This window comes from Carcharhinus amblyrhynchos, chromosome 14, assembly GCF_965287045.1.
Source record: "Carcharhinus amblyrhynchos chromosome 14, sCarAmb.v2.hapA, whole genome shotgun sequence".
In the NCBI taxonomy this organism is placed as follows: domain Eukaryota; kingdom Metazoa; phylum Chordata; class Chondrichthyes; order Carcharhiniformes; family Carcharhinidae; genus Carcharhinus; species Carcharhinus amblyrhynchos.
In genome coordinates, this window is record NC_137337.1 from 32676800 (window position 1) to 32702627 (window position 25828).

Sequence of the window (25828 nt, forward strand, 5' to 3'; positions counted from 1 at the left end):
GCAGGGTCACTGCGCGTGTGCCGATCTGAGCACTGAGATATCAGTGCATGCGCAGTGGTCCACTCAGTGTGCTGGTTTCAGCCTCTCCAGTGGGAATAGGCCCTTCCCCCTGAAATTTAATGATATTCACATTGGCGGCCTCTGCAGTGCACAGAGTGTGGGAGATCCTTCTCTGAACTCCCACTGAAAAAAACAGCATAAATTACTACGGTTTTCACCAAATTCGACACATAGAATTTTTTTGGGAGAATTTTGCCTGGTGGGTTTTAAATTGACCTTCCCTGGATTACCAAGTTGGTAACATAATCACCACACTGCCAAATTCTAATATAAGGCCAAATATAATCTCGACTGTCACCACTGCCTGTAATTCCAAACCACTGTCAATTTTCCTTCCAGTCTAATGAGCCATTGAATGATGCAAGTTGACACTGGTGGCTTTACTGATTACCGTTAATGCTTGATTGGCTCTTTCAGCGTTCTCTTCAAATCCTGTTCATGCCCAATGCTTTTTCCGCTTGCCTTCTCCTCTCACCTGGCACCCTGGTAATGTTCCAGCTCCACTCCCTGCCATGTTTCTGTCTGTTTTTGAAGTCACATGGTCTTTAACGCCCACTTCACCTCCCTCTTGCTGCGTTGCTGAGAACAATGCAAGGGAACACACCAGAAATGAAGATGTTAGTTGCTTTGTGTGAGATTTCTTTGACATCGCGGCAGATGCATGGACTTCAGTTTATGCTATGTCTTTGAAACATACACGTGCTTTAAAAAGAGCTTCTGTAGGCTTCAGTTTAAAGTGATCAGATGACTATAACATAGTTATATTCATATCGTTTTACATGGGAGGGGAGAGGAGTTTTCTTCTCCACGCTATGGAGTTATGACTGCAGTGAGTGGCCTTTGTTTCTCAAGCATGCCTCACACTCAGAGCCAACTTGACTTATGGATTTATCTTCCTGTCAAGCAGGGACCCGGGTTCGATTTCTGGCTTGGATCACAGTGTGGGGTTTGCATAATCTCCCCATATCTGCATGGGTTTCCTCTGTGTGCTCTGATTTCTTCCCACAGTCCAAAGATTTGCAAGTTAGGTTGATTGGCCGTGGTAAGTTGCCCCTTAGTGTCAGGGCGATTAGCTAGGGTAAATGCATGAATTATAGGCATAGGGTCTGGGTGAGATTGTGGTCAGTGCAGACTTGATGGGCTGAATGGCTGCCTCCTGCATGGCTGGATTCTATGATTCTGAGGGAGAATTTAGCATGGCCAAGGCACCTAACGAGCACAACTTTCGGACTGTGGGAGGAAACCAGTGCACTTGGGAGAAACCCATACAAACACAGGGAGAACGTGCAGACTCCGCACAGACAGTGACCCAAGCTGGGAATCGAACCCGGATCCCTGGCACTGTGAGGCAGCAGCGCTAACCACTGTGCCACCCATTAAGTTGGCCACGCTAGTTGAATTATCAACACTGTCTGTTTCAACACATTCAACAAACTGTAGAAGAAAGCAGATTGGGATTTTCCGATCCCTCGAGATGTGTTCCTCGGTGATGGAGATGGCCTGCCAGTGACTGTCACCAGGATTTGCTGCTGTATGCACCCTCCCCACCTGCCAGTGGGAAACCCCTGGCAGGGACTCGCCACTGGTGGGAGCGAAAGATTCTGCTGACAGGAACGGCTGGAGAATGGCCAATGGCATTATGTGCCAAAAGTGCACACTGCAGACGCTTCAAGAAAAGAGGCCTACTTTTGTCCGTAAATGTTACTTTTTTTACTCAGTAGTACAGGTTTGAAAAATTTGCATTGCCCATTTTAAGATCATGGCCGGAATTTTACCGCCCGCCCGCCATGGGAATTGGAGCGGGTAGGGGACAGCCTATTGACCTCTGGTGGGATTTTACAGTTACAGGACGAGCGAGGCTGTAAAATCCCGTCCTATGTTTGTTATTATCAGTCACAAGTAATCAGCATAGCTTGAAAAGATCAACCAAATGGGCCAGTCCTGGTTCGAGGAATACATATCAACACGTGTGCAGTTTCTTTAAGAAACAACGATGTTGCCCTCTAATGCCCCAGTGGATTTATCAAATGATAAATCAATGGGGTGCATCTTTGGCTCACCTGGAGAGTGGGAATGGTGCCCCAGAAATGTTGGGCAGTAGATTATTGCCCGGTTGCTGCCATTGCCTTGCTCCACCAGTGATGGCCCAAGTTAGGTGTGAAGACTTGAAAACACAAATTGGGGTCAATTTTTTTCAATATCCAACATCCCAGTGCTGATGAAACCTGGTCCACAGTATGGAGTGAGTCTCCCACTGCTGGGTGGCCTTGGAATTTTACAGCCCAGACGGATGGATACCTTTCAGCCCATCATTCTTGTGCTGTTTCTGAAAGACCTGTCCAAGGAGCTCAGATCCTCTACTCGTATCCTGTCACCTTTTTGAATTTTCCTTTTTCCAAAACATTTAACAACTTCCCTTATAAATGATGTGGATTTTGTTTAAACTTGGTTTCTGCTGGGGCATTGTACTTTGTGTCGAAAGCATGAGTCTCACCTTTTACTCTTTCAATTATGACTTTGGTCACAGATAATTTGCTAAATGTGCCCCCACAGAATATATCATCACAGTAACACAGGGGCACATCTGGGATCCTATAAAAGTTGGCACTGTTGATGAATGACATTGAAGTTATGAAACTGCTCTATTTTAATATGTAAAATATTAAAAATATATCAGCTGAATCTGTCTAGTGATTTATATTTATTAAATCAGCATGCATGAAGCCACCAGTTTTTTTTTCCCCATTGATTAAACCATCAGGTTTTGTGTGGGAATAAATCACTCCTGTCCAAATGTTTACTGTGTAACTGCAGCAATCATTATATCTTTCATTCTGTGCATCGCTTGAAGGAAAAGTAATCTGAGTAAGAGACCTCCCCTGAAAGTGAAGCCATGATTTATGGATCAGCTGCCTGCAATGCATTTATTCATCTCAGAACTTTGATACTGTTATTATCAAACTTTTCTTTATTTTTCTATAAACATTAAGGTGGCAGTTATTCATCTGGGGTGTCTAAAGGATGTGAGACTACAGGTTATTGAATTGCTATCAGGCCATTTGATCAATCGTTTTTTGTATTAATCTCCAAAATTCACAAGTCAAGTACTAAAAAACCATCTGTAATTATTGTTTTCCTCAGGGAGTTTGGAATGGGGATTGATTGATTGATTTCCTTCTTCCCAGTTTCCTGACCTTTATTCCCTCTTTTGCTGAAGACTTTCATAGAATCATAGAATCCCTACAGTGCAGAAGGAGGCCATTTGGTGCACTGAATCTGCACTGTCAACAATGCCACCCAGGCTCTATCGCCGTAACCCCACATATTTACCTTGCTAATCCCCCTGACAATTTACCATGACCACACCTAACCCGCACATCTTTGGAAAGGAACTAGAGCACCCGGAGGAAACCCATGCAGACATGAGGAGAATGTGCAAACTCCACACAGTCGCCTGAGGCTGGAATTAAACCCGGGTCCCTGGCACTATGAGGCAGCAGTGCTAACCACTGCGCCACCGTGCCACCCCTTTGACTTACACCAGGTTTTCACCAGCATCAGCTACCTTTCAGCTCCAAATGGCCAATGTGTGAAAGTGGACTGTAGAATGATAGAATGTGAGCGCCGACCAGCCTTTTAAAACTGATCCTGTCTCTACTTCAACCTGCACTTGTCAGTTTCTAAATAGACACTCTAGACAGTGAGCAGAGAAAGGAAGTGAGAGAGAACTTGGCCGACACTTTCCCTGTTTGGTCTAGTCTGAGGCTAGTTCCAGCACCCTAATTGTTTGAGCTGAGAACATACAGGGGATCAGTTATTTGTTATTTGTTGTCAATACATGGTCAATGTGGTAAAGAACTCATCCCTGAAGGAGTGACGGTGCATCACCATAGCTCTTGTGACGATGGTGCTCCACAATGGTATTCGGCCGTAATTTTCTGAATTTTGACATTATAATGATGAAAGACCCTGAATGGTGTGTGACCTGGAGGAGAAGTTGGAGGTGTTTCCCTGAATTTGCTGTTCTTGTTCTTCTTGGAGGTGTCAGTCACAGGGGAAGGAGGTGCAGTTGGCAGCTGCTTCTGTGTAGTCCATGCAGCAGGTGGTCAGGAAGGCGAATGGGATGCTGGCCTTCATAGCGAGGGGGATTGAATATAAAAGTAGGGAGGTCTTGCTGCAGCTGTATAGGGCATTGGTGAGGCCGCAGCTGGAGTACTGTGTGCAGTTTTGGGCACCGCACCTGCGCAAGGATATTTTGGCCTTGGAGGGAGTGCAGAGGAGGTTTACTAGGCTGATACCGGAGTTGAGGGGATTGAGCTATGAGGAGAGGCTGAATAAACTAGGCTTGTACTCGTTAGAGTTTAGAAGAATGAGGGGAGATCTCATTGAGACGTATAAGATGATGAATGGGATGGATAGGATAGAGGTGGAGAGACTCTTCCCGCTCAAAAAAGACAGTAGGACTAGGGGGCACAGCCTCAAGATAAAGAGGGGGCGGTTTAGAACGGAGTTGAGGAGGAACTTCTTCACTCAAAGGGTGGTGAATCTCTGGAATTCTCTGCCCGTTGAAGTGGTGGAGGCTGCCTCGCTAAATATTTTTAAGAAGCGGGTTGATGGGGTTTTTGATAAGCGAGGGGATTAAGGGTTATGGGGAGAGGGCGGGAAAGTGGAACTGAGCCACGACAGATCAGCCATGATCTTATTGAATGGCGGGGCAGGCTCGAAGGGCCAGATGGCCTACTCCTGCTCCTATTTCTTATGTTCTTATGTTCTTATGTTCTTATTATATACAGCAGTGCCAAAATGCCAGCAGTTGATGGATGGTGTGAGACATTGATCAAGTAGCCTGTTTTTTTCTAGATGGTGCTAAGCTTCTTGATTGTTGCAATGGCTTCACAATATTCCATAACAACCCTGCTTTGGGCCATAGAGATGCTGGGGAGACAAGGTGGAGTCAGGAAATGAAGCAGGAAATGAAGGGTATTAAGCCTCTCTTCATCGAGGATGACCTGCTTTCCCTCTGATTTCATAGGTTCCGAAATGGTTGACAAGTCCCACATATGATCTGCAGACTCTGCCACATGTGGGGGTAGGTGGTGTTAGAAGGGTTGGCTGGATGGGCTTTTTGATGCTTGTGTGCTCCCTCCGACATCTCGACTTTGCCCCTTGGTGTTCACAATGAAGCCTCTCGATGGGTTTGGCGCCTTTCCGAATGAACCTTCTCCCTTATGGTTGGTCACAAGCCAGGAGTTCCCACGGGTCGGCGGGCAGAAAAAAAACATGTAGTATGTTTGACCTTTCTAGGAATGCTTTGAGGACATTGTGAAAACTTTTCCACTGTCTCCTGGGAGTCACCTGCTGTGACCAAGTTCTGAATACAACAATTGGTTTGGGAATCTGGTGTTAGGCATATGAATGACAAATCCTACCCAGCAGAGTTGGTTTTGAGCCCCTGCCTTGTGGTGTTGTAGCTATGGTCTGGAATTTTACTAGCACGTCCGCCCTGATTCTGGGGGTGGGCAAGGCTTGAAGAATGGCATTCTCCGTTGGCCTCGGACATGATTGTAGGACCTTTGGGCAGACTCTGAACATGGTAATGATTTAATTAGTCCAATTGAACTTCTGGTCAATGTTAAAATTCAGGGTGGAAGAAATGGAGAATTCAGCAATTGTGGTGCAACTGAAGGGCAGGGGTAGATAGTTATACCTTGTCTTGTTGGATATGGTCATCATCTGACATTGATGAAAACCTGTCATTTTGTCAACGGAAGTTTGGATCTTGTCATGTCCTGTTACACGTGGGCACAGGCTGCTTCATCATTAGAGGAGCTGTAAGTAGAAATGAACAGTGTAGATCATCTGTGGGCAGCACAGTGGCACAGTGGTTAGCACTGCTGCCTCACAGCACCAGGGACTTGGGTTCAATTCCCAGCTTGGGTCACTGTCCGTGCAGAGTCTGCACATTCTCCCTGTGTCTGTGTGGGTTTCCTCTGGGTGCTCTGGTTTCCTCCCACAGTCTGAAAGATGTGCTAGTTAGGTGCATTGGCCATACCCAATTCTGCCTCAGTGTACCCAAACAGGTGCTGGAAGTGTGGCAACTAGGGGATTTTCACAGTAATTTCATTGCAGTGTTAACGTAAGCTAATAAATAAACTACTTAAAGAAACTATCAACAAACAGTTTCACTCCTGATCTTTGGCAGTAAGCCAATCATATATTCATGGAACAGCTGAAGCCAGCTAATCTGCATAGAGCAAGGAGCTCCAAACAACACTTTAATGAATAACTGTTTTGGTTCAGGGACTGGTTTTCAAATTTAAAACTTTTAATAAACCAAACGGAACATCATCTCGGATTGCCGAGAACACATTGATTGCTAACTGAATATCACAAATCAGAAAATAGATACTTCACATAATCTAAGACCACTTTCGCTGACATTCGAAATGATTCTTACTGAAAACATTTGCTGTGAATAGATTAATATTAAATTCAGGGTAAATTTAAATATGAATGATTGGAAATTTATTTAACAACTAAAATTTCCTGTTGAACATTGTATAGATGGCAGATCCTTTTCTTAGATGATAATGATTAGGTAGAGTTTGCATATTCTCCCTGTGTCTGTGTGGGTTTCCTCCAGGTGCTCTAGTTTCCTCCCACAGTCCAAAGATGTGGGTTAGGTGGATTGCCCCTTAGTGTCACTAAGGGGCAATGTGGTTATGGGGATAGGACCTGGGTGGGATTGTTATCAGTGGAGGCTGAATGGAGCGAATGGCCTCCTTCTGCACTGTAGGATTCTATGATTCTATGAGATCACAGTAGCCTGGATTGCGAATGATTTGCAGAAGGAATGTACTTAATAGGATTTCTTTACCCATATCTTTGTGTGTACTTAAAATGTTTGTTTCAGAATGTTCTTGCTATTCCTCAGATATTGGCTTCCAACAGGAATGCTGTTTTCTCTTTTGCGACTGAACTTCTTGTAACACCTAGATCACCAATCTCCATTCAAACTCATCCGCTATGTTTCTTTTCCTCTTCTTCTCTCCATCCAAATTCTTCTACCGGGCGCCTAGAAGTGAATTTCTATTTAGAATGGGATGTCAAGGTTGAAAGTTTGATCTTCTAATGTAGCTGCGAGGAGATTCTGACCAGCAAACCTGAGCACCAGTGCAGCTTGCAAACTGCAACCATGTATGACTCACACAGCATTTTTGTCTTTTCAAAATTAACCTTGTCTTTACGATAATGTTACAGCACAGTATACCCTGCACCCCTCCACTCTTGATCGATAATTCATCGTTCATTATGTTCCTGTGCAAAGTAAGGCAGCAAGACAGAAGAAATGTTTATATTAATTTCAGTAGTTTAACAAGTATTGAAAAAAAAATTTTCCAAGTGCAAAATGCATTTTTCGCCAGTTTCAATGATATAGGGGCTTTTATTTGATGGTGAGAGGTTTATATTTCGCCCCCAAGGAATGTAATATATTTTCAATTCTTATTGTGTGGAATCTGATGACCGAACATGGTGCATATTTGGTGAGTGGCTATAGAGGATGCATGGGTGACCTGAGGGGGGGCTGGATATGTGGGTATAACCAGGAAGCAGGAACTGCTTGCAGAGTGTGAGTGGCAATGATAGATAGCATCCATGATGGGGCCTGCCACTACCTTGCAGCACAGAGTACCTCGAATGGCCAGAAGCATAAATGATACAGAAATAATCATTCAGTCAAATGTGATGCAATGTGCATGTTCCAATACAAGATCCTCCAAGTGCTGAGACATTTCACCCTGTAGAAGTAGCATGGGGTGGTCTGGATGATATAAGGGGTCATGGGCTGGCATGGGAGGGAGTGTGGATGGCGTTTAAGGAGGTAAAGTTTTGGGGATCTTTAAACATTTTTGGGAGCTAGGATACTCTGTTGGAGAATCTAGGTGGGCATTCTACGAGCCCACCTCTGCCCTCACACTCTAGGGTGATTCACAAACTGCACTGCATATCCGACCCCAGTGTGAAAAGACAAAAATGCTGTGTGAGTCACACATGGTTGCAGTTTGCAAGCTGCGCTGGTGCTCAGGTTCGCTGGTCAGAATCTCCTGCACCCCGAGGAAAATTTCATCTGATTTGATTTATTATTGTCACATGTATGAACATGCAGTGAAAAGTATTGTTTCTTGTATGCTATACAGATAAAACATAACAATCATAGAGAGGGAAATGAGAAAGTGCAGAATGTAGCATTCCAGTCATAGCTAGGGTGTAGAGAAAGATCAACTTAATGCAAAGTAAGTCCATTCAAAAGTCTGAGAACAACAGGGAAGAAGCTGTTCTTGAGTCAGTTGGTACGTGACTCCAGACTTTTGTATCTTTTTCCCAAAGGAAGAAGGTGGAAAAGAGAATGTCCGGGATGCTTTGGGTCCTTAATGGCTGCTTTGCTGAGGCAACAGGAAGTGTAGACAGAGTCAATGGATGGGAAGCTGGTTTGTGTGATGGATTGGGCTACATTCACGACCTTATGTAATTCCTTGCGGACCTGGGCAGAGCAGGAGCCATACTAAATTGTGATACAGCCAGAAAGAATGCTTTCTATTGTGCATCTGTAAAAATTGGTGAGAGTCACGGCTGATATGCCAAATTTCCTTAGTCTTCTGAGAAAGTAGAGGCGTTGGTGGGCTTTCTTAACTATAGTGTTGGCATGAGGGGACCAGGACAGGTTGTTGGTGATCTGGACACCTAAAAACTTGAAGCTCTCTACTTCGTCCCTGTTGAGGTAGACGAGGCATATTCTCCTTTATGCTTCCTGAAGTCAATGACAATCTTCTTCATTTTGTTGACATTGAGGGAGAGGTTATTGTTGCCGCACCACATCACCAGATTCTCTTTCTCATTCCTGCACTCTGTCTGGTTCTAAATGTTAAAGTTCCACATCCGGTGCAAACTGTTGTTGGGGTGCTGATTGTGGCATTGTACAGTATTGCTGAATCCCACTTCACAGTGACAGAAAATGTACAATGTACCATCCGAACTCCAAATGCCTCTGTTCTTATAAACAATGACCACAGTTGTGCAGATTTTAAAGAGAATCGTTTGTGTTGTATGACCCTTTACAGCAAAGATATCGATCATTTTGAAAAGTGACCACTCCTGCAGTGATAGAATAAGCAGAATAAAGGGTCAGATGTACATCTTGTGATGTGTTTTTTTTTAACATTTGATGTGAGTAGGAGAGAAATTCATGCAGGCAGCGGAAGGATTGAATTAGATAAGGATGTGGGTTTTAAATGACATCAAAGTCATTTTCAGTGTCTTTTGAGTGGTTTTCTATTCAATTCTGTGCAGTTTCACTGAAAGTTTACAGTCAATGTGAAGCTTTTATCAAGCAAGGTACTCAAACACTGGAACATATCTCAAAGACAAATCAAAACAAGTTTTTCTAGCCTTGTATACACTAGGAATATTGTTCTGCTGCAAGGATTGGAAGATATATCCTACGTAGGGTATTATGTCATGGATAAAAGCTGAAGATGTGGCAATTGATAGATATTCAATAATTCCGCTTGAATTTATATAGAACTTTCATTTGTGGGGGTTAGATAGCTGAAACAGCCCACAATAGCTTGGATTGCACTTGGTCTGTGCAATTAATTGATTGAATAACCTTGTCTCATTCAATTTTTTTTATTGTACGGAAATATTATGTGAATATTGAACCATGGCATTTATGAGTTAACAAATAGCTACTGCAACAAATTTCTTTACTATTTTCTGTTAAGTAGTTTAAGCTTCAGTTTGGGAATTATAGATCAATGTTGCTGTTATCTGCATCATGGATGCCGCCTATCATTGCTGCTTGCACTCCGCAGGCAGCTCTTGCTTCCTGGTTATATCTACTTATGATGTGGATGTGCTGGCGTTGGACTGGGGTAAACACAGTAAAAAGTCTGACAACATCAGGTTTTAGTCCAACCGATTTATTTGATAGTAAACGCACAAGCTTTCGAGGTTTCCCTCTTCGTCAGGTCAATGGAGAGTTCTGGCCTCGGACAGAGCATATAAAACACAGACAGTTTAGAGATTACTGATTAGAATGCGAATCTTTACACCTAACCTGCTGTTCAAGTCCTAAAGTGGCTGACAATGTGTGTGGAAGGAGCACTGATCACAGGTTAAAGAGATGTGTATTGTCTCCAGACAGCACAGTGAGTGAGGTTTTGCAAACCCAGGCAAGTCATGGGGGTTACAGATAGTGCGACATGAACCCAAGATCCCTGTTGAGACCATCCTCATGTATGTGGAACTTGGCTATCAGTCTCTGTTCAGCGACTCTGCGCTGTCGTGTGTCGTGAAGGCCGCCTTGGAGAACGCTTACCCGAAGGTCAGAGGCTGAATGCCCGTGCCACAGCAACCTCTGCAAGACACGCCGGATCATCGACATGGATACCATCATCACACGTGAGAATACCATCCACCAGGTACATGGTAAATACTCTTGCAACTCGGCCAACATTGTCTACCTGATACGTTGCAAGAAAGGATGTCCCGAAGCATGGTACACTGGGGAGACCATGCAGACACTACGACAACGGATGAATGAACATCGCTCGACAATCACCAGGCAAGACTTTTCCCTTCCTGTTGGCGAACACTTCAGTGGTCACGGGCATTCAGCCTCTGACCTTCGGGTAAGCGTTCTCCAAGGCGGCCTTCACGACACACGACAGCGCAGAGTCGCTGAGCAGAGACTGATAGCCAAGTGCCACACACATGAGGATGGTCTCAACAGGGATCTTGGGTTCATGTCGCACTATCTGTAACCCCCATGACTTGCCTGGGTTTGCAAAACCTCACTCACTGTGCTGTCTGGAGACAATACACATCTCTTTAACCTGTGATCAGTGCTCCTTCCACACACATTGTCAGCCACTTTAGGACTTGAACAGCAGGTTAGGTGTAAAGATTCGCATTCTAATCAGTAATCTCTAAACTGTCTGTGCTTTATATGCTCTGTCCGAGGCCAGAACTCTCTATTGACCTGACGAAGAGGGAAACCTCGAAAGCTTGTGCGTTTACTATCAAATAAATCGGTTGGACTAAAACCTGGCGTTGTCAGACTTTTTACTATATCTACTTATCCAGGACCCCTCAGGTCACGCATGCCTCCTTCGTAGCCACTCACCAAGTATGCACTTTGTTCATTCATGAGCATTATTGGGTTGGATTTTCCCCACCCATTTACTGAGTGGGTGAAATGAGATTTTAGTAAAATTGGATGAAAATAAATCACCGTGGCATGGTGGTTAGCATTGCTGCCCCTTAGTGCCAGGTATCCAGGTTCAATTCCAGCCTTGGGTCAACATTTGTCCAGAGATTGCACATTTTCCCTGTGTCTGCGTAGATTTCTTCTGGGTGCTCTGGTTTCCCCCTCCCCTGCACATTCCAAAGCTGTGCAGCTTAGGTTGATTTGCGATGCCTATTAACCCTAATGTCGGGGGTTTAACAGAGTAAATATGTGGGGTCACGGGAACAGGGCCTGGGTTGGATTGTGGTTGGTACAGACTCAATGGGCTGAATGGCCTCCTTCTCCATTGCAGGGATTCTGTGAAATAATGCATTCTTAGTGGATGGATGCCTGTTGCTACTATAACATATTGTTTAGTGGTGCTCCCCTGGAGCTCGACTTGACTGCAGCATCCATGCCATGCCACATTTTTTTTGATTTTTCTAAAAGCCTTTAATCATGGAATCACAGGGCTAAAGGGAAGATGACACACTGTGGTTAATAGCTGCTAATTTCTACCCTTTCTCAATAGGTTGGTGTAATTTTTATGGAAAATATATGCAAATGTTTTAGCGTGACTGGGGTTGTAGTGAGATAATGCAATTTTATAGGCTTGTAAAGCAGAGTAAATAGGTCCTTCGGCAGGAATGTGACTGTGATTTTTCGTTAGCAGGAATTTACTAACAGCTGTCTGCATTTCCTCCTTCACACGTACCCTGTCTTTAAGGCAGTTGCTAATATCCCTCAAAGTCGAAAATGCAAAGTGAGCTTACTTCACAGCAGGTAAGCAGTGGGAAAAGCCTTGTGAAATGTGGAAATCATTGAGCAAAACACTTCTCCACTTCTCATCAAAGTATGCCAGATTGCATTTCGCATGGGACTGTTACTTTGATCTGGGAAGGAAACAATAAGGTAACAAGAGCACAACAAGGTTTTACATAGCTCCTCTAACATGGAAAAATGGCCCAAAATGCACAAAGAGGTGTAATCAAGAAAGTGGATGGCAAACCACAGAAGGAGGTAAAAGGGAGGATGTCCAAAAGGGGGGAGGGTGATAGCAGTAGTGGCAGCTGAATGGACGGTCATCACCTTAATGATGAAGGCATTCATGAGCTCCTCACACTTGTTAGGGGAAAAGGATTTAAGGAGTTGATTTGTAGTGGAGAAAAGGAGCTGAGTTATCTTGCTTATCAGATGATTCTGGAGCAGTGGGCATTTATGGCAGACAGTGAGCCATGCAGAGCTGATATAATCTGGATGGATACTAAGACAGGAACCGGAGAGAACAAAGGGATTGTGGTGACTGGAGGGCCAAAGCATATACACTTGTGACTTTGTGATTGCAATTATACCTGACTTGGGATGAGAATAGTCAATGAGAAATTGCCCAAGCCAATGACCGAAACCACAGCAGCAGAGAGTCCATAAGAGATGGCGAGGGTCAGGGGCCGACATGTAGAAATTCAGAGAATTTACAAAGATATCTTTGCTGACTGGCCATACAAAACAAGTGAATTTAGAAAGTGAATCTGACAGATTTGAAAAGGTAAGTCACTATATGCAAATGTATTGAAAATTAGAGGACTTGAGTTCATCTAAATACATTGGAGAGTCTCATGTACAAGGACAATGGAGAAATACATGTTTTGCAGCTATTAATTTGATTTTAAGGGGATTTTCACAGTAATTTCATTGCAATGTTAATGTAAGCCTACTTGTGACACTACTAAATAAATGTGATAGACCTATTAATCTGCTGTAATGAAACTGCTGTGAAAAACTGATCCTGAATAGTTTGTGTTGAACCTTCAGCATAATAGAGGTTTCTTTACTTGATATCATAATAACTACAATAAGTAATTTTACTATATGAATTTCTGGTTGCAATGGAAACCAAATGACCTGCAGTGCACCAGAAATACATTTCAATCCTACAGTAAATCCTTTTATTTTGTACTTAAACTGAGTGTGGATTGGAGATTTGAGACAACAAAGTTATTGAGTTAATCCTTCCCTCTTTTATTGGGGAATTTTACCCTTATATTGTTACTTATTCGTTATTTTTGAACAACAACTTATATTTATACAAAGCCTTTAATAAAATGAAGCCTTGAGTTTTGATTGGGAAATTAAGCTTCGTTTTGCTGATATCCTCCCAAGTGTCCTTCAGGAGCCAGTGACTCATGCTGGGTGTGGTTCTACAGATAATGAACATCTTAGCGCCTCTTCGTCATGCTAGAGCTGAGATAGGGGGCTTGATTTTCAATCTGAGTTTGGGAACCTGGAGCCCAAATAAGTTCTGAGTCCCGACCTCATGCCATGTTAGCGCTTTTTAAGTATAAATGCCCTCATTGGGTCACAGGTGACTTGGTACCAAAATAGTGGCACTGAGCATAACCGGGAAGTAGAGCTGCCTGCAAAGTGAGTGGCAAATATAGATGGCATCCATGATGTTACCTTGCAGAAGTCAGCACCTCAAATGGCCAGCAGCATAAATGGTATTCAGTCAGATGTGAGGTGATATGCATGATCTAATGCAAGATCCTCCAACTGCTAAGACTTTTAACCTTGTTAAAATAATCTTTAAAATCTCCCACATTGAGCCCGACAGATGTACACTAACCTGCATCAGACGTTTTGGGTTCAGCAGCGTATAAATTGAAAATTGCCATCTCACATTCAATGGCCAGTTGACATGCTCCTCAAGGAGCTTAACAGGCCATTGACTGGAGCCGAATGGGTTCCTGACTTCCTCACTCACTTTTGAAAATCAGAGCTTGCGCTGGAGGCATCAGAGTCCAGTGATGCCTTCCAGGAATGTGATTTTGAAATCACACCCACACCCATTGTTGACCCCAGCAGTAATTGAAAATCTGGCCCAGTCAGCCTGAGCATGCTGTTAATCTTGGAGCTCGGTCAATATCACTGTCAAGTTTAGCATCCAACTATCTTTACTAGCACGAGTTATTGGCTGCCAATGACCTTTCCTGATCTTCTCCTCCCGAGCCTGAACTCATCAAGGTTTATTATTAAATGTGCTTCAGTTCCTTAGCCAACTCTACCCAGATCAGGAATTGAGCCTAGGTCTATCCACAACTGAGGAGGTGCTTGCAGTGATAATTATAATTGAATATATATTACACTTACTTTATGCTTCTTCAACTACTTACATAACATTTGTCATTATATTGGGCTTTAAATTGTATCTGGAACTTAAGTGAATACCCTGTAGGCACTGTGACCTTTGCTAAGGAAAGATATGGTCAAGGGTCTGGTTCTCAGAAGTCTATTGTTGTGTATTATCGCTGTTTACTGTTGTCCCTCGTGCCCTGTGCATGGTATAAAATATTCTCAGCTGTACTGGTGATCCCTCTGGGGGCTATAATTGTCCTGGGACATAATAAGCGAGCTGTAGTTTGGTCAGCTTCCATATGAAGCATTAGTTTCAGTTGCAGCTTTGTGCTGTGCAGGACTTAATCTGCTTCTAAACCATACACCAGCATACACAGGGGGCTAACTCTTGAGTGTTTTTGTACAGATAGCGTCAATATCCGTGTGCTGAGGAGAAGTCATGACAGCGCAGAGCTTTGGGACCCCAAAAGCTTGAACATCCATGAAACAAGTTTAAAGGGATTGTCTTGCTAAAAGAAAGAATAAATAAATTACCTAACAGTAAGGAAGAGGCCTGTGAATCCTATCCTTAGTGGGAACAGTTTCACACTTCAGAAGGTAGATGTGAACTAAGGGACTGTGACTGATGGATCGCAGATTCACAGGCATTGCCACAAGAGTCTAGGTCAGAGCTGTTTACAATGTGGTTAGTCTGCCCTGGCACACCAGGAAACCCTAGTGCATTCTTAAAGCAAATTCCGCATTAATAGATCTGATTGATTATTCATTTCTAAGGGCATGGGCAGTACTAGAGCAATTTATCAGTAGGCGTTGAGTTGTCCTGGATGCTGCAAGGCTTATTTTTCCTCAGATGAGATTTTGCAACAATAGGGCCCTTTGCAACATATTAATGTTTCAGTAATGCAGCTCACTAAACCAGACCATCTCTTGAGCATTAAAAATATAGGCACATTCAGTTCTTTGATGTTCAGTTAATTATGAGTGTGAGTAGTTGTGTAGTTACCAGGTGAGCCACCAACCTTCCAGTTTGCTTTTGATCATTGTTTTCAGGCTCCCTTTTTTACATCTGAACATGCATACAATTTATGAATCAATTTTATCCTGCAAAACCTAACCTATTGTTCTGAAGAGATTTAGCACCATCAGAAAGGTGACTGCTGTGCTAATAAAGAGCTTTTTGCAATTAGTCCAAATTGGCTAATGATTTTTTTCTCCTCTTCACAGGATCCAGGATTTTCAGCTTTTATTTTTGACAAGCTTCAAGTGCCTGATTCTTCAAAACGAGGTTGCAGCGAAAGCGAGAGCCGCTGTGAGATCTGTGCCACGCACCTCAATCAGCTGCGGAAGGAAGCCATTCAGATGGTCCATTCACTGGGTCAGTCTAGTCAGGAGGTATCTGAGCTACCGCACACTTCCATCGCAGTGAGCGGCTTTTCGTCAAGAATTGCTTCCCAAAATATGGTCACCCTTTCATCACAAAGAGACTGGCCCTTGGTCTCGGGGCAAGCAAGCAGACAGCCTAGTAAATCAGGAAATGTAATCTCTGGTGCAGAGAGAAAGAAAGGTCTTGGCTGGCCTCAGGGGGCTGGCAGCCTTTCCAAGTCCAGCGTTCAAGTGACTGTTGGTTCCAGTGGTCTTAGCAACGCTCTGAACTCCGTCACCATTCAGGCACAGCAGTACCTTGAGGGGATGTGGAGTATCTCCAGAGTCAACAACTTCCTCCCGCATGCCTATTTGGTGAGTATTTTGTTGTCTTATTGTAAAGAAGATCCAAAACTCAAAACCCAGAACTTGTTAATCTCAACATTTCATATTTCCTCAACACTGGAGAGAAACAGACAGACACTTACTTGCTACTTTTGAATTTTCTGGAGTGGACGGGTTACAAAACCAGAAATACAGAGTGCTTACCTCTCTTGATCCCACAACCACCTTAGTTTCCTTGTCCGATATCCAGATCTGGCAGAGCCACAGTTTTCCCCTGTTAAATGTTGGGATGACTGAATTTGGTTCCCTACCATTAATTCTTCCCTTCTCTCTGGCCACTGGATTGAACCAAACTATTTGTAATCTCAATGTGCTTTATACTGAACTGAGCTTCCATCCCTGCCATGGTGGCACAGTGGTTAGCGTTGCTGCCTCACAGTACCAGAGACCCAGGTTCAATTCTGGCCTTGGGTGTCTGTGTGGAGTTTACACATCCCCTCTGTGTCTGTGTGAGTTTCTTCCGGGTGCTCTGATTTCCTCCCACAATCACAAAGATGTATAGGTTAGGGTTAACTGGCCATGCTAAATTGCCCCTTAGTATCAGGGGGACCGGCAGGATATATACATGGAGCTATGAAGATGGGACCTGGGTGGGGTTGTTGTTGGTGCAGACTCGATGGGCTGAGTAGCTTCATTCTGCATTGTAGGGATTCTATAATTCTATGAACCTTTCCATCTTAAAGCTGACATCCACCTCCATAGCATCTCCTGTTCCAATATCTCTGCACCTGCTCCAGTCCATCTTTTGCCGAAGTCTCACCCTTACTTTCCTCATCCATGTTTTTCTTACTTTCAGACCTGACTAATTTAATGCTTTCCTGGCCAACCACCCATCTTGCACTTGATATAAATTTGACCTTGTGCAAAACTCTAATGGCGAGTACCAGCCTGTTCACCCACCATTCCTGTGGTTTTTGACCTAGATTGGTTTCTGTTTTACCTGAAAATTAAAATCCTGATCCATATGTTTCAATCTCCTGATGTCCTTGCCTCTCCTTATCTTAGTTAGCTCCTGCAGCTCTCTGTGAACTCTCAGTTCCGGTCTTTAACACATCCACTACTTTCTTTGCCCCACACTTAGAAGCCCAAAGCTCTGTAATTCTCTTTATAAACATCTCACCTCAGCACCTCTTTCCTCCTTTTAATACCCACCACAAACTTAGTGATCCTTTCAAATATCTACTTTGGCACATTGTAGGTTCTTTGCTGATTATTCTCATGTGAAACCCCCTAGCATGTTTTTCTGACTTAAAAATGTTGGTTGTGGCTTAGTTCTTTTTTGACAGATGAATTATAACATCCTTTATGTAATTGATGGAAAAATGTATTAAAGAATCTGCCACAAAAGCAGCAGTGAAATTTGTTTTATCATGAGAGGCAGTTCAATTTCCTCCACTCAATTTATACCTCTTGTCCTGAAGGTGGCAGCTATTTCTGGGGTATGTTTTCTCAGCTCTTTTGGCACTGTGTCCAAATATATTCATGCAGGAACTGGACAATGAATCTCAGCAGGTTATCAAACTGTAAAGACATAATTGTTGAACTTTACAGCCACACACATGAGCTTTACAGCAGGGGTTACTTGATAGCAATTAGGAGTATGAACTCTGGTTATTATATACTCTAGTCCAGAGGTACTGACAATTATAAAGTGCTGCTGACAACCTGATGGAAATCAGCTATGTCTGCACGGTACTAATTGGACATGAGATAGTCTTTATTGGCGTACTCAGACAATTTTCCACATATTCTAAAGGAAACTTGTTTAAATAATAACTTCAAATAATTTGATGGAATTGAGAAATCATAAGGCACAGTTTGGTAACCTGATGTTTTGGCTCATTACTGGGTTGTAAAGACATGCCATAGAGCTCCTACAATGCAGAAGCACACCATTCGGCCCATCGAGTCTGCACTGACCCTCTGAACATCTTACGCAGGCCCACCCTGCTCTATCTCTATAACTCTATGCGCTTACTATGGCTAATCCATCTAACCTACACCCATCTTTGGACACTAAGGGACAATTTAACATGGCCAATCAACCTAACGTACATTTTTTGGAGTGTGGGACAAAACCGGAGCACCCAGATGAAACCCACACAGACACAGGGAGAACGTATAAACTCCACACAGTCATCCAAGGCCAGAATCGAACCTCGGTCTCTGGCACTGTGAGGCAGCAGTGTTAACCGCTGTGCCATCATGCTGTCCATCTACTATTGCCAGCATGAAACCAGAAGTTGGGTCTAGTTTACAGTGGAATGAATTTGAAGCAATTAAGCCAGGAAAGCTGGTTACATGTTGAACTCAAGTGTTTGTAGTTTTAGAGCTATGGGTGCTGTTTTGGGCACTAAATGAATCTGTGTCTTGCTTGCTGATTTCCTCTCATTCTGCACCAATCTACTATTCCCTCAGTATTTGAGCCAGCAATCAAATCAGAAGGTTGGTACTGAGTGACAAGGGCTATTCCTGGTATATGATTCAGCTCCTCAAGTCAACCACACATTGATCTCCATGCATTCATTGGCCATGCTGCCACACACAGTACCACAGAGTTGAAGCTACCTGGGTGGCTCCAAAGGAGCCTTTCACGACCTGTTCAAGTGTGTCCCTAATTCATGGTGATGTGCTGTCTCTTCCATAATGAAGGTGCAGAGTCCTTGCCACCAGGGATAAGGCAAGCAGTGAGGAGCAGGCGGAGGAGAAAGAAGTGGAAGGGTGGAGGCAACCGATACTTCTGGGAAGTCATGGTCACTTTATCTGGCAATGGCTGCACTCTTTGCAATTCTCCACCATACAACAGTCCCACACTTTACCATTGCTCCCTTCCTGACCAGTTTGGCATCCCTTGGCCACACTGCTGAAATAAACCCCATCACAAAATAACAATTCCAAACCAACTTTATGTTTCATGCAGAAGTCAACTAATCATCCTTGTGTGCTCCCTCAGTGCCTGTCTTGTAGGTACTTTTGCTTGTCTGAATGCTGCCATGCTTGGCTGGTGGAAGATAGCTAACTTTCAGTGCAGGAGGCTCCAGTTGGCCTTGATGGAGAGTGTGCCATGCAGTTCTGGGCTCAGAAGGTTACCTTTGGGCTGAAAGACCTTGGCATGAGTGGTAGCGGTCTGATTGACTGACTGACTGGCAACAGTAGGGACAATGGCGGAGTGGCAGTGGTGAGGGCATAAATGCTGTCACCCTGAGATAGGACAGCAGGTTGGTGCATCATCAGGACACTGCCACTCCCAGGGAGTTGCCTGAGCAAAACTAGCAATCTGGTGGAGCACAGATTGCTGGATTTTTATGAGATCCTGAATGTCTCTCTGAAGACTGGTGCCCACAGCTATGATGGTGACGTTTTGTCGTGATGGTGCCAAGACGTCATGACTCAGTCTGAGTTTCCATTGCAGCACTTCGACATTGGGTGGCTACTGCTTACTCTGTAATGGAAGCTGAGACATTGACCATCAGTCACTGTATCACGGTTGGGTCTGCTGGTGGAGTTGGCCACCAATTTCATGCTGGAAAATATTTGCTCCAAGCTCTTTACAAAGCCCTTTGTCAAGTCGCAGCTGGACATCTCCACAAACCTTGACAGTGGCAAAAGGTTTTTGGGCAGGTTTGCCAATGCAGCAGGCATTTAATGTGCGTGCCCATTTTCCAGCTTTCTGCTTCATCCGTCTCCTCAGCTGTGTCCTCTGCAGCTGAAGGGGATCTGGCATCTAAGCTATCCTTTCACCTACTTTGGCTGCAGCCCACTAGTGCCTGATAACTCACAACATGCAGATCCCCTCTCTTATTATGGATGATGGATCACTGATTTCTCATCAGACAGGAACGTGTGTCAGTGAGTGCAGTGCAGTTTGTTCGGGTGATGTGTCTGCCAAGGTGGAATAGCTGGCAGCGTGCTCAAGATGTGAGTGTGAAGCTCATAACTAAATGTGTAAGGGTGAGGCAAGCCAGTGATGTGAAGTTTGAGTTGTGCCTGAGAAAGATTGTTGGTTGGCGAATGAAGGGAATGTGATGAATGGACCAGTCAGTGAGGCTGGTGGTTGCCTGTAACGACATGGACTGGAATTCTCCGGCCATTTATGCCGGCAGGATTCTGTGGTCCCGCCATCAGCTCACCCCCGCCCATGGGTTTTCCACCAGCATGGTGTGATATCAGTGGGAATGCCCATAGATGGCAGTGGGACCAGAGAATCCCGCAGCTAGCAAACAATGCATAACCTCTCATCGGTGGGAAACACGCGGGTAGGAGGCCGGAGAATCCCGGCCATGGAATTTAAAAACGCACACCCTGACCTTGACCAGTTGTGTGAGATCATTGAACTTTTTGTGGCACTCCTTCCAGGTCCTCGGAGTTAGACTGCTGACATTAACCACGAGGCTGCCTGTTTCAACTGACCTTTGTAGTGTTTGTTTGGAGGGATTCCCAGCCTCCTGAGTGAAAAGGATCTCTCTGTCTCTCCCTGTATACTTCCTACAGTAAGGCCTCCATGGCTGACTTGGAGAACTTTGGGGACACACACCATTTAGCCAGTTACACCATTTCTACTCTCCTTTCTGTTCATAAACGTTTCTTCAACCAGTCACAGCTGGCACCAGGAGGTACCTTGACTGTTAAAGGTTTCATGCAGCCTGTAGATGATGCCAGCCTTGTGTGAACTTGGACTTCTTGCTGAGGTGCACAACCACTCTGTGGCATGTTTAATGCTGGGCTTCACACGGCTGTCATTTAAATGAGCAGGCAGCACAATGATTGCGTGCTACCTGTATCACATCAAACTTATTTGTGAATTGGGATCACTATCCTCATTATCATGCACCCCCCCCCTCACTGTATTTTAGATGTTTGAGTTTGAGACATCTCAGAGCACAATTATCTAAAATACAGTCTAACCATGACACAGAGGAAAATATCTACATGAGATGATGGAACATCTTAGTCTTCGAGCAACAGGAATACAGCAGATCGTCAAATGATGTTGGCAAATGAATAAGCCAGATAGCATGTGTACGGCTCTTTTGAAATTGTACTGTCATTAGTAGGCTGTGTTATGTCATTAATGCAATAAAAGATATTTTGGATTCCCACAGCTCCTACCATCTGCTATCAAGGGGAAGCTGCATGTATATTTTTTTTATTCCTACATTTTTTTCTTTTGTGTAAATGTTGATGAAGGTTTTCTTCAATATTGCAGAGCGATGTGTCCCAGATATAATATACATGCTGGCACCAGATAGTATGTGGCTTTTTAAGGGCAATGGGCATTCTGGGTGCAGCAGGTGTCTGCGCTGCTTGAACAAGAACTTATGAACTGCAAGAGGAGTGGAAATAGTACAACTGGCCTTGATTTTATAATCCTCATCCTGCGTTCAAATCCCTTCATGTTTTTGCTCCTCCTTATCTCTGTGAACTCTTCCAGCCCAACAACCATCTGCTAACCCTGCGCTCCTCCAGCTGGGGCCACTTTATCCTTCCCCACCTCCTTCACCTGCCATCGGTGCCCATGACTTCTGCAGCGTGAGCCCTAATCTCTGCACTTGCTGCTCTAAAACTCTCTTGCCTCTCTGCTCCTTTAAGACCTTCCTGAAAACCTCTTTGACCAAGCCATTGACCCTCTGCTCTAATGTCTCCTTCACTGTTCCAGGATCCACTTTCATCTGATTACATTTTTGTGAAGCACCTTGGGGTCTTTTATTGCATTGAAGGTGCAATAGAAATGCATGTTATTGTGGTGACGCACTTCTACTTATCTGAAGGCCAGAAAACCTTGAAAAACAGCACAGATTCTTTTTCTTCATGTGCAATCTGGGTAATCTTGGCAGTAACCAGAGAGCTGTATGAATCAATGGCTGGATTTTCAGGTGGGGATGGACATGGCTATGAGCACGCATTGAAAGTTGCCACCCTGATGGAGGTTGTAGATCCAGATGCCTCCAGAATGAGATGTACTTTTCATACTGGGAGGCAGTCTGTAGCCCAAGAGCTTCCAGTTTACTGCTTGCTATGCTCATTGATAAATTCATTAACAGACCACGTGGGACTAATTTAACATTCATGAAGCATGGCAAACAGGCAGTTTCTTGGACACCATTAAGATAAACGGTTAGGGAACCATAGGGGCCAAAGGATGGAATGGTCAACATAATTAAGGAGTGGACAATAATGCTCAGCTGCTCAGCCAGTGGCACAAAGTTGCCGTTGCATTTGCTGCGAGGCTTGTATTTGTGAGCAGTAAGTGGAGGTACTCCTGAGAGGAGTGTGAAGCTGCCAATGCCACCTGAGCAGCAGAGGTTGGCAAAGGATACCCCTCGAGAATGAATGAGCGACATGGAGGGAGTTGAGATTCTGACATTGGACAAAGTAGAAAGGAAGAACTTCAGCAGATGTATCCTCCTGGTCAGAGGGAGAGCAGAGGATCACAGCGAGGGGCTGGAAGAGGGAGAAAGGGCTAATTAAGACAAAGGGCACACTGCCCAAGAGTCAGCTATCTTCACATTTACAGAGTGCCAGTGCTGGAAGAGATTTACTTATTCTTTCACAGGATGTGGGCATCGCTGGCCAGACAAATCAACAATAAAGTAAGCTACACATACACTTAACTAAGTCAATGGCTATACACGGTATCACTAATTTTACACAGTTCCAAACGATCTTTGCTTCACTACCTTCAGAGATATTTCTCCCCAAATGTCCTACAACATCTTATAGATTTTAAAAATGGTTAAGAACAAAATCAAGTAATAATTCCCACATCTCTTTGGGTTGCTTCTGAGATAGAATAATTTTTTTGCTTTTCAAGACAAGACTTCTTTACATACGCTGCTTGCTGGGAGTTAAATAGCTTTAAAAAAAAAGTTACTCCATTCTTAAGTTACAAAGTCAATGTGCAGAGTGGAATGCTCAAGCCCTCATCCATCTCCTTGCTTGCTACAAAAACCAATTGATGGTCCCCAAAAGAGGGACATACAAGATCCAAGCTGGTAAGAAAAGACAGTGTGCCTGATCTTGAGCTTGATCTAACCCTTGATCTCAGCTAAAAAAAAACTGGGAAGTGATATTCCTGTTGTATGCTGCGGTCTTAAAACCAGCTTCCCTGCATAGATTTGATCATCTTACATAGTTTTCCTTTTGATCTTCCCTTATCTGACCTAACTTCATCCAAAGTCAAACTTAATTACCTTCATTTCTTGAGTCTAATTTTTAGAGAGTAAATGTAAAGTTCACTGACTTTTTATGATCCACTCTTCATACCTTGTCTCTTTCTTTGAACCTTTAACGTCTTATTCAAATCCTTTCATATACTGTACCCCATTGTTATCTGCTTGTTTTAGGTAAACATCTATTTGTAGTGTTACTAAGCTAATAAATATATTAAAGGCAGTTCCATTATCATAGCCAAGCTATCCCTGCCTCAAGCAACTTACATTTTCCCACAGTTTAAACAAATATAACCAGCAGAAAATATTCCAATTTCTTGGATTTCTCCGATATTTTCACGTCACCACTGTTTTCCTGTCATCTTACATAACCACATTCATTCTCCTTCAGCAAGTATGACATTGTGTGGCTACACAGGTCCACAATATGCTACTCTTCAGTCAAGCAATCTAGGTCAGGAGTCCTACCCAACAAAAGCTTTTATTCCCAGGGTTCCAGATACCAATATCAATAATGAGGCACACTTCTGCGAATGTTTTCTCTCATGGATCATGATAAGCCTAATGGCACAGCTCTCCAGATTTCCATTTCAACCAACCAACCAACAGTTAATACCCCGGTTCACGGTTTGGTAACTTCTGGTAAACACCCAACTCTTTAGTGTCTCTTCGCTATTCTTGCAGCATTGCTTTTTATTCCACTGACGCACTGCCTCCAAGAGCTGCTCTTCATCTGTCTGCCGATTGCCTTCTGCTTCCAGCTCTCCTTTGTGTTAGCCAGGCACACAGTTTCGTATGTTAACCTCCGTCTTGTTGGTTCTGCTTTTAAGGTTAAGGCCACCAGGTCTCGTGGACAAGTATTTCATCTTATCCAAGCAAATTGCAATCAATTCCTTTAAAATTGATATAATATCTTGAAGTTCATTGTATGGTGGAGTTTCTGTTGCAGATGGAGGAGGAGAAAGTGGGTTCCCGGACACGTGTCCTTTGTTTGAATAGAGGGGAGTATGGTAGGATGAGAGAAGAATTGGCGAATGTGGACTGGGGGAGCGCGTTGGAAGGTAGGTCTGCTGAGGAGCAGTGGAGGATCTTTAAGGAGATCTTTCTTGGTGCTCAGCAGAAATTTATTCCGATGGTTAAAAAGGACAGTAGGAAGAGAGGTAATAAGCCGTGGATAACGAAGGAGGTGAAGGAAAGTGTTAAATTAAAAGCGGAGGAATTTAGAGTAGCTAAGAGCAGTGGGCGAGAAGAGGATTGGGAAAGGTTTAAATGTCAACAAAGATTGACAAAAAAGTTGATAAAGGAGGGTAGAAGAAGCTATGAAGCTGGGCTAGCGCTTAATATAAAAAAGGATAGCAAGAGTTTTTATAAATATATAAAAAGGAAGAGGCTGGCTAGGGTGAACGTTGGTCCCTTAGCGGATGAGAAAGGGGACCTAGTGGTAGGGGATGGGGATATGGCTAAGGTCTTGAATAACTTTTTTGTTTCTGTCTTCACGGAGGAGGACGTGAATAATTTGCCGGGTGTTAGCGATGGAAAGGTGGTAGGACTGGAGGGTCTTAATGACATTACTGTTACTAGAGAGGTGGGGCGCGACAGACTGGAGGGGCTGATTGTGGACAAGTCCCCAGGACCGGATGGAATGCATCCGAGGGTTCTGAAAGAAATGGCGGAGGTGATAGTGGATGCCTTGGTGGTTATTTTCCAGACGTCGCTGGATTCCGGGGAAGTGCCGGAGGATTGGAAAACGGCTAATGTTACGCCGTTGTTTAAGAAGGGTGCCAGGCAAAAGGCGGGGAATTACAGGCCGGTTAGTTTAACGTCTGTGGTAGGTAAAATGTTAGAATCCGTCATTAAGGAGGAAATTGCGAGGCATCTTGAAGGGAATTGCTTGATAGGGCAGACGCAACACGGTTTCATTAAAGGGAAGTCGTGTCTGACAAATTTACTGGAGTTCTATGAGGATGTGTCTAGGGCGGTGGATAGAGGAGAGCCGGTGGATGTGGTCTTTCTGGATTTTCAGAAGGCGTTTGATAAGGTACCTCACAAGAGGTTACTGCAGAAGGTCAGAGGACATGGAGTTGGGGGTAGGGTGTTAGCGTGGATAGAGGATTGGTTGTCAAATAGGAGGCAGAGAGTGGGGGTCAATGGGTGCTATTCGGATTGGCGGTTGGTGACTAGTGGGGTGCCCCAGGGGTCGGTGCTGGGGCCTCAGCTATTTACCATTTATATAGATGATCTGGAGGAGGGAACCGAGTGTAGGGTGTCGAAATTTGCTGATGACACCAAGATTGGGGGAAAGGCAAATTGTGCGGAGGGTGTGGAGAGTCTGCAGAAGGATCTAGATAGGCTGGGCGAATGGGCCAGGAAATGGCAAATGGAATTTAATGTTGGCAAGTGTGAGGTGGTCCAC

General features: G+C 44.0%; 1 protein-coding gene across 2 annotated transcripts in view; it reads left to right on the top strand.

The window, feature by feature from the left end:
* LOC145352569 (kinesin-like protein KIF26A) overlaps positions 1-25828 on the top strand; it is a 213028-nt gene that overhangs the window by 67142 nt on the left and 120058 nt on the right. For both annotated transcript variants that reach the window (XM_080202601.1, XM_080202602.1), the window contains exon 3: positions 15704-16216. In XM_080202601.1, coding sequence (XP_080058727.1) covers positions 15704-16216 — 513 coding nt within the window. The remainder of the gene's footprint in view (positions 1-15703; positions 16217-25828) is intronic.